Genomic DNA, 8,959 nt, shown 5'->3' with positions numbered 1-8,959 from the left:
ACTTTGTAGAACAGGCTGGCCTCGAACTCAGAAATCTGCCTGCCTCTGCCTCCCGAGTGCTGGGATTAAAGGCGTGCGCCACCACGCCCGGCTTCTTTTAATCATTCTTATACACAGCCAGACAGTGCAGTGGCATGGCAGCACTTTCCTGTCTGAGTCACGTGGTGCTCACCATGTGACCTCTCTTCTCTTGCAACTACCATTCTCCTCTGTGAGGTCAACTTTTTGATTCCATACAGGAAAGATAGGGGCAGTGTTTGTCTTTCTGCACCTGGCTTCTTTCCCTTAGCCTAATGTCCTCCAGGTCCTTATCTGTTGTCACCGGTCACGTGTCAGCTATCATGGCTGCCTAGCGTTCAGTGTACAGACCATGCTTGCTAGTGGATACCTTGGCTGCTGTGAGCAGTGCTGCAGTGAACGGGGGGGGGGGGGGGGTGAGCAGACTTTCTAGTGCAGTCAACACCTAGAAGACACACTCAATACCTCTTTTTTTGTGTTATCATTGTTGGGAGTCCTGAATTCTGTAATTGATCTTGGAAGGAGCCTCCCCCTACAATCTTTAACTCCAGGGGCCACCATATGTTTCCGGGACAGGACCAGATGGTAAATACCATCTGCCGTGGCCACACAGCTTCCGCTATGTCTCTCAAGTTACCTCTGCCGTATGAAAGCAGCCACGGACCATGAGTAACTAGCAGCCAAGCCTGTGTTCTGTCAACAGTCCCATCTATGGATACTGGAGCTGATATTTCTTAGTACTTGTTCATGCCTCAATGATCGTTGCCCTTTTTATTGAGGTACTTTAAAAATGGGCTGGGGAGTGTAGGTCAGTTGATAGATACTTGCCTAGCATGCACAAAGTCCTGGGTTCAATACCCCAGCACTCCATAAACTCGGTGCGATGCCACATAGCCTGTAATTCCAGTGCATGCACTCTGGAGCTGAAGGAAGGGGAATCAAATTTCAAGGTTATCCTTGGCCACATAATGAGTTCAAGGCTAGCCAGGGATACTCTGAAACGCTGGCACCACCTAAAAATAACTATAAAAGCAATTCACAGCTTCAACTGCCCAGGAGAGAAAGCAGCAGGCTGGATTGGGCCCACTGGTGAGAGTTGCTGGCGTACACACTCTTTTGCCATCTCTCCCTGTGATGAAGAACATACCAGGCCACTGGAATCTTGTATTCCTTTGTTTCTGAGTTGGTCACAGTGTCCCTCTCACTCTTTCTGTCCCTGGCAACCCCTATGCTGACAGTCACCCAAGCTAAGGTCTGATGCCAGAATCAGTCCAGGTCCCCTCTCCCCACACCCTGGCACAAGATCAGTGCTTTCTCCTGAATTCCAAGCTAATGCTGAGACTTTTCAAGCTGTCTCCTAGCAACCACCTTCTGTTCTTGCTCCCCTCGTGGCCCCCTCTCTCCCCACCCCCTGCCATTCACACTTCCCAGATGCCAGCTTACAAAGAGGGCCAGGCCTCCCAGAGCTGCTGTGGTGGGGTGGGTCCATCTGCAAGCTCCCTTTCCGGGGCCTGGAGGTGGCTTTTGATCCTGGGGCGATCATTGGCTTCGGTGCACCTGCTCTGCTCTGGAGTCCAGTGGAGGTCTCCTGAGATCACCCCTCGGCACTAGGGCACTTGCAGTATTGAGGCCCAGTGCATCTCTAACCTCGGCACTAGGGCACTTGCAGTATTGAGGCCCAGTGCATCTCTGCTACCCTCGTCCCCTCTCTTTTTAACCCCTTCATCGCAAGCATTCAGAGGAGCATAGCTCTCCCTTGGTCTGTTCTGTGGCAGTGCTGGCCTCCAGCTCTTTGAGATCAGGTGTATATCGCCACAGACAAGTAGAAAACTGCATTTGTTTCTTTTAAACAGTCACAGGCAAAAACAATACTTGTAGTATTAGAAACCATAGAAGAGGCTGTGGGGTGGCTCAGTGTGAAAAGGCGCTTGCTGCCAAGCCTAATGACCTGAGTTCAATTCCCAGAATCCACACAGTAGATAGAGCAAGAGAACCAATTCCTGGGAATTACCCTCTGACTCCCACGAGTGTTCTGTAGCAGGCCCAGGCCCTCACTCACGTACACGTGTACATACACACACACACACACACACACACACGCGCGCGCGCGCAATAATTAGCCAGAAAGAAATCACAGGAAAACATACATTGTCTCAAATCTTGGGAGAGTAAAGGCCCAGATGTGTGTCTGTCTGAGGCAGTGCTCACACGTGGTCCTGCTGTGTCCCTGAGCCCGAGCATGTCACCTCTTAATACATATGTCACATTCTCTGGTAGGAAGTATTAGACAGGAAACACTCCCACCAACAGAGACTAAGAATTCCAGGGACATGCACTCTCCAGCATTTACCTGAACTACTGTACTAACCTAGAATATGTACTTTTGGGGCTGGGGATACAGCTCAGTAGCAGAGTGTTTGCCTAGTACAGAAGTCCAGGGTTCGACCTCCAGCACTGCCTGAATGAAGCCCGTGTTCCTGGCTTGACAGATAATGCCACTAACTTGCCTACGAATCGAGCATCGCTTGCTCACGATATCACTGTACTTGGAGAAATGTCAGCTGGCGGTTTTCATTCGTTGCTTGGTTTGCCACTGCAGTGGGTGAAAGATGCTGTGTGTGTTGTTTCTCTGCACTGTTGAGATTGAGCTCAGTCTTGCACTCCCCTCCCCTATGTTCCTGGAACACTTCGATCAGATTCACAGTAAAATAGCAGAGACTAGCCTATCGGTCAAGTGTTCAGTTGGGCTAAGCCACCTAGCTGCTACCTGTTAGCAGCCTGTGACTCTGGGTGAGACTGTCAGCTCGTGTACCTGTGAGGTGACCACACTTCCCCCTTAGCACTGTTGACTTTCTCAAGCAGCCAGGAAGGGCTGGTGAGTGAGTGGCTCCTGCAGGCTGCTCGCGGTGTTGGCTACCTGTGGATTTGAGTGTCTAAGGCTATTGAGGCTACAGAGGAGACAGGAGAGCAAAGATCTCCTTGTCAGAAGTTCCCTCCTTAGTGGGGAGGAGTTTCCATTGAACAGAGGTTGACTGTCTCCGCTGGGGAAGCCTCGGGGAGAGGCTGTGTTTCCCCACAGTGCACCTCACGGTAGACTGTCGCATTCTGCTTCGGCTGGGATTCTAGTGGCTCGGTATGGTGATGCTGCTTCACACAGGCCAGGGTTTGGCAGCCATGGACATCTTTGAGAAGTCAAGATGTCAATTACCATCCAATATATGCAGCCTATTAGTCTCACAGTTCCTTCCAGCCCTGGAAACCAGGGGACAGGGGACAGGATATGTCTGTCACCAGAGTACAGGCTGTTCAACAAATGATACTGAACACTTAGCTATATGAATGAGAAAATTAATTTTTATTCTTATCTTACCTCAACCAAAGGTTAGTCTGGTTTGGGCCACAGAACTGAAGCGTCAGAACAGAAAGGATAGGAGATTCTGTTGGCTGTGACAGAGCTCCGTGGAAGAAAGTTGGCCTCGGTGTGCCTAGGTCCTGACCTCAATCCCAGGATAGCCATAAAGAATTAAGTAATCAGGTCAGGTGCACACCTCTAATCCCAGCACTCGGGAAGCAGAGGCAGGCAGATCTCTGAGTTCAAGGCCAGCCTGGACTACAGAGTAAGTCCAGAACAGAGAAACCCTGTCTTAGAAGATAAGGCAAAACAAACAAACAAAAGGTAGAATGAACCTTATCCACCAGATGGGTATCTTTATAAAAAGGGGTAATCTGGACACGCAAGGAGTCACCAGGCACTCATGATCACAGAAAATACCAAGTGAAGACAGAGGAAAGGAGCCTTCCTCTGCAAACCAAAGAAAGGGACTTCAGGAGAAGCCGTTCATTCTGTGTAGCCTTGATCTTGGGCATCAGCCTCTGGAATAATATAACCAACAATGCAATATCTAACAGAAATGACAACCTGGCTCCCTACCAAACACTTGTCGGCAGGTGTTTGGTTCTTGTCACCATAGAACTTTGGTCACGGTATGTGAGAGATGGCCCCAGTGGTCACGGTATGTGAGAGATGGCCCCAGTGGTCACGGTATGTGAGAGATGGTTGCAGTTTGGTATTCAGAGATTGATGAGGTGCTAAGCATACCACATCCAGTGGAACATTATTCAGTAATAAAAAGGAAACGGGCTACTGATGGTTGTAGGGCCTAGAGGAACTTCACAACATCCTAGCAAAAGCTGAGGACGCTTGAGCATGAGTTGTCTGAGTCTTCTTATAGGAAACTCAAGAAACATCTAATTCAATCTGTAATACCAGAAAGCCCACTGGGGGCCACCAGGGAACCGAACGGAGGCTAGGTGGCTAGGGTAGATAGAAGGGCACTTTTCTCATATGGAATGTTCCGTATCTTAGCACCCCTTTCTGGCTTCCATGGGCACTTGCACTCAAATGCACACATACAGACAAGAATGCACACATTCATGCACACACATACACATACACAAATTAATAATAGAACCGGTTATTTTGTTTGGGTCCTAGAGATAGTACCTGGGACATCAGACATGGTAGGAAAATGCTTTGATACTAAGCTCCAGCCAGCCACATATTGAGGGTTCTTTTGATAAATACCCTTACAATCAATCATAAGTCTTAGAGAGCCTGCCTGGATGCACTTCTGCGCAGGGGAATAGAGGCTAAATGGTGTCTGGGGAAAATAACCATAGCATTATGTCACCACAGGACGTACGAGGAGGAGGCCAGCGAGAATGAGGCAGTCGCTGAGGAAGAAGAGGAGGGAGAGGAAGATGTCTTCACTGAAAAGGTCTCCCCCGAGGCAGAGGAGTGCCCAGCATTAAAGGTAAAAAGAGGCAGTCTGAGAAGATGATCTTTCATCTGTGTCTGGGCTGTCAGAAAAGGCTCTTGGCCTCAAGGGACAGCTCTCCATGTGGGCACTGTGCTCAGAAGTGGCAGTCCCTGTGCTTGATTTGGAGACAGCGGTGCACCAGAAGGGGCTGATGCGACCCTACCTTTTCTTCTGTCCTCTGTGGAGTCCCTGTTTCTCAGATCTCAAGCCTTGCAGTCTTAGTTCAGGGCCCAACTGTGCCCCTGCCTGGTTAGGCAGACTTGGATAGCTAGCTTCATTCCCATCTAGCCTCCATTTCATCATCCATAAGATGCATAGGGTAACACCAGCCTTGAGATCTCCTGGAGTCGAGATCTGTATTGTCAGTGCCCTCGGGAACAAAACAAGTACTTTTTCTGACTCCTCTACACTGGGATCTCCCACCAGAGGGTGCGATAATCACACTCAACATGTGCTGTTCCTGCTAAGTTTCTGGGCTGTGCTTGTGTCTATTGCCAGTAGCTGCTATATGTAGTCAATAGAGAACATGATGGTTGGTTGGTTGGTTGGTTGGTTGGTTGGTTGGTTGGTTGGTTGGTTGGTTTGTTTTGACAGGATCTCACTGTGTAGCTCAGGCTGCCTTGAACTCAGTCCTGAGTGCTGGGGCTATAAATTTGCGCTACCATGCTTTATCATAGACCTATTGCCAAAAGGAATTTTGCTAGTTGCCTCCTTAATTCCAGAAAAATATCAGAGTACTGGCTAGGAGCATTACTCTGGGGGCTAGGAAGTCTTGGATGTAGCTGGTACTTAAGTACGCAAACTAGGGCCTGAGTTCCGCCACGGTTTACAGGAGCTTCTGGGGTCGGCATTATAAGAGCCCAAGAAGCTCATCTATGACTATGGCCAAACGCGAAATAATAGAAGTGGGAGTTGCCAAGTAGACCAAGAGAGGGCTCTGAGACTTGGGGGGACAATTGGTGTAAAAACTGACTTCTTCCATAGGTGGACAGAGAGACCAATACTGACAGCGTGGCCCCATCCCCCACAGTGGTGCGCCCTAAGGACCGGAGGGTGGGTGCCCCGTCGACAGGGCCGTTTCTTCGAGGGAGTACCATCATCCGCTCCAAGACCTTCTCGCCTGGACCCCAGAGCCAGTATGTGTGTCGGGTAAGCAAGCGGCGGCGCCTTCCCCACACCTCGAGGAGCCATGGGTCTACTCCAACTCTGGATACAAGTAGGGCTTACTCTCACATTTTAGTGTCTTACTCTCACAGTGTGTCTTACTCCCACTGTGTGTCTTACTCTCACAGTGTGTCTTACTCTCACAGTGTGTCTTACTCTCACAGTGTGTCTTACTCCCACAGTGTGTCTTATTCCCACAGTGTGTCTTACTCTCACTGTGTGTCTTACTCTCACTCTCTGTCTCACTCACTGTGTGTCTTACTCTCACAGTGTGTCTTACTCTTACTGTGTGTCTTACTCTTACTGTGTGTCTTGGGCATCTCTGGTAAGTAGACTCTGTGGACTTCAGTTTCCTTCATGTGGAATACACAGTCCCATTCCTTGGGCCTCAGTCGATTGATATAAGAAAATCAGCTGGCATGTGGTTTAGTGGGTAAGAGCACTTGCCGTGCAGGCATGAGAGCCTGAGTTCGAATCCCCTGGCACCTGGGTAAAAGCCAGACATAGCCACATTTGCCTTTAACTTCAGCACAGGGCACAGAAACCCTCATTATCAACCAACCTAGCCAAGGTTGCAGGCTTTGGGGTCATTAAAAGGCCTTGTCTCCTGGGGAATAAAGCACAGGGGTGGTAGAGGACCACACCCTGTATGATCCTCCAGTATATGTATGTACACACACATACATCCACAGACAGAAGATAAACTTTCTAAAGAAAGACGCATAGGCCTTGAAACAATATCATCCAGCCAAGAGGAAGTGGCAGCTTCACTTGCGATTTAAAATTTTAAAGGTGCAAAGACACAAAACCTGAGAGTAGCCCTGCGTAGCTGTGATCTCAGCTGTTGGGTGCCTAAGACTGGAGGATCTGGAGTTTGAGAGTTCAAGGTCAGCCTGGGTTTGGTGTGGGCCACCGCATCTTGTAGTAAATGCTACTTGGGTTTCCATCACATCTTAGATCGTTTAGTTCCCTGTCTTAGTTAGGGTTTTCCTGCTGCGAACAGACACCATGACCAAGGCAAGTCTTATAAAGGACAACATTTAATTGGGGCTGGCTTACAGGTTCGGAGGTTCAGTCCATTATCATCAAGGTGGGAGCATGGCAGCATCCAGGCAGGCATGGTGCAGTAGGAGCTGAGAGCTCTACATCTTCACCTGAAGGATGCTAGCAGAATACTGACTTTCAGACAGCTAGGATGAGGGTCTTAACGGCCCACACCCACAGTGACACACCTACTCCAACAAGGCCACACCTCCTAATAGTGCCACTCCCTGGCCCAAGCATATACAAACTGTCACAAAGACACAAACCTTTATATTTGTAATAAACCTTAAAGGCTCTAGAGCTGAGCATATATCAACCCTCCATGCTGTTTTGTCTACTTTGCTATCCCTAATCCCAAGATATCATTTGCTATATTCTGCCTGGGCCTCTCTTACTCCAACAGGCTGCTCCGAATGGCCATGTGCTCAGGACCCTCCTACTCTAGGGCACCTTCTTCCCCTGTAACCTTCCTCCTCCTCCTCCATCTCTGCCTTAGACCCCAAGCCCAGGAACCTTCAGCCCCGCCTACCTCTCTTCTGCCTGGCTATAGGCTGTAGGCATCTTTATTAACCAATCATGGATAACTTGGGGGACAAGGTTTACACAATGAAAGCTGGTGTACATGAGGATCTGCTCATCTTGGAACAATCAGGTCTTGGGATACAGTGTTTACCATTTGGATACATAGAAGCACTGGACCAACCCATTAAAACCACTGTCTGGCTTCCCAGAATGTCCTTTAACCAAGTGCTTCCTCTTCCGTGAATGTTCTTATACATGCCTTTTAAAGGCTCTGTGTGTATGAACACCACAGCAAGATGCTACTGCCTCTTTAGTTTTGAGTTGCATTGCAACAGGACTGTTTTGTGGCTATGTACACCACAAAATACATCTAAAACCAAGTACCTGGCTGAGTATAGCGGGCCACACCCATAAGAACTCCAGGTCATGCCAGGGGCCGGGGAGAGGGCCCAAGCCTGCAGTAGCAGCAGTGGGGAGGAACTGCCAGAAGGATCAGAAATTCTAAATCACCTTTGGCTACCTAGCAACTTCAAGGCCAACCTCGGCTACATAAAACCCTACATTAAAAACAAATTAAGTGCTCTATGAGGGCGAAGGGAGTGTGTTAGTTAAAGAGTGAGAAAGTCAGCTAACTGTGATGGTGCAGACTGTGACCCCGGGACTTAGAAAGGCTGAGGCAGGAGGATCCTCAGTTTAAGGTTAGCAAGACCAGAGTGGGCTACAACTGTCCCATCCTTTGCAGCCCCACACCCCACACACCCCTGACAAGGTAAGTAAGAACATATTAGCTTAGAGATTTAGCTTCATGGCAGACTGCTTGTCTAGTAGCTTAGCAAGTGCAATGCCCTGTGTCTGATGCTCTGTACTGGGAGTTTAAAAAAGGAAAGGCTTGGTAACCAGGCCTGTCCATCAGTGGCAGCATACTTCTGTGAGCTTCTTTCCTTATTGTTCACACTCTGCCCTCTCTTCCCAACGGCCACTTACTGAGCTCAGGAGCCTTCCCAGCTCTATAGCCTCCGGGCTTCCTGCCACCGTCAGAACTCCTAGACCTGGCCAAGAACTTGGCCGCAGGCTGGTTGGTTTTGAGATACTGAGAATGAACCTAGCTAGGCTTGCCCATGCTAGGCCAGAGCTCTGCCTCAACTCAATTCCTTTCTTCAGTTGATCTGTTGTTAAAATTACCAGCTTAAAGAAATTTAAAGATGGCTAGTGAGATAGCTCAGTGGTTAAGAACACTGACTGCGGGGGCTGGTGAGATGGCTCAGTGGTTAAGAGCACCGACTGCTCTTCCCAAGGTCCTGAGTTCAAATCCCAGCAACCACATGGTGGCTCACAACCATCTGTAACAAGATCTGACGCCCTCTTCTGGAGTATCTGAAGACAGCTACAGT

At 49.1% G+C, this 8,959-nt stretch overlaps 1 protein-coding gene across 1 annotated transcript in view; it reads left to right on the top strand.

Annotated features, from left to right (window-relative positions):
- Positions 1–8,959, top strand: part of Wwc1 (WW and C2 domain containing 1) — a 141,751-nt gene that overhangs the window by 123,770 nt on the left and 9,022 nt on the right. The window contains exons 18-19 of the mRNA XM_021176839.2: positions 4,715–4,832; positions 5,823–5,987. Coding sequence (XP_021032498.1) covers positions 4,715–4,832; positions 5,823–5,987 — 283 coding nt within the window. The remainder of the gene's footprint in view (positions 1–4,714; positions 4,833–5,822; positions 5,988–8,959) is intronic.

Source organism: Mus caroli, chromosome 11 (assembly GCF_900094665.2).
Source record: "Mus caroli chromosome 11, CAROLI_EIJ_v1.1, whole genome shotgun sequence".
Classification (NCBI taxonomy): domain Eukaryota; kingdom Metazoa; phylum Chordata; class Mammalia; order Rodentia; family Muridae; genus Mus; species Mus caroli.
This window is presented reverse-complemented; position numbering and strand designations above follow the sequence as displayed.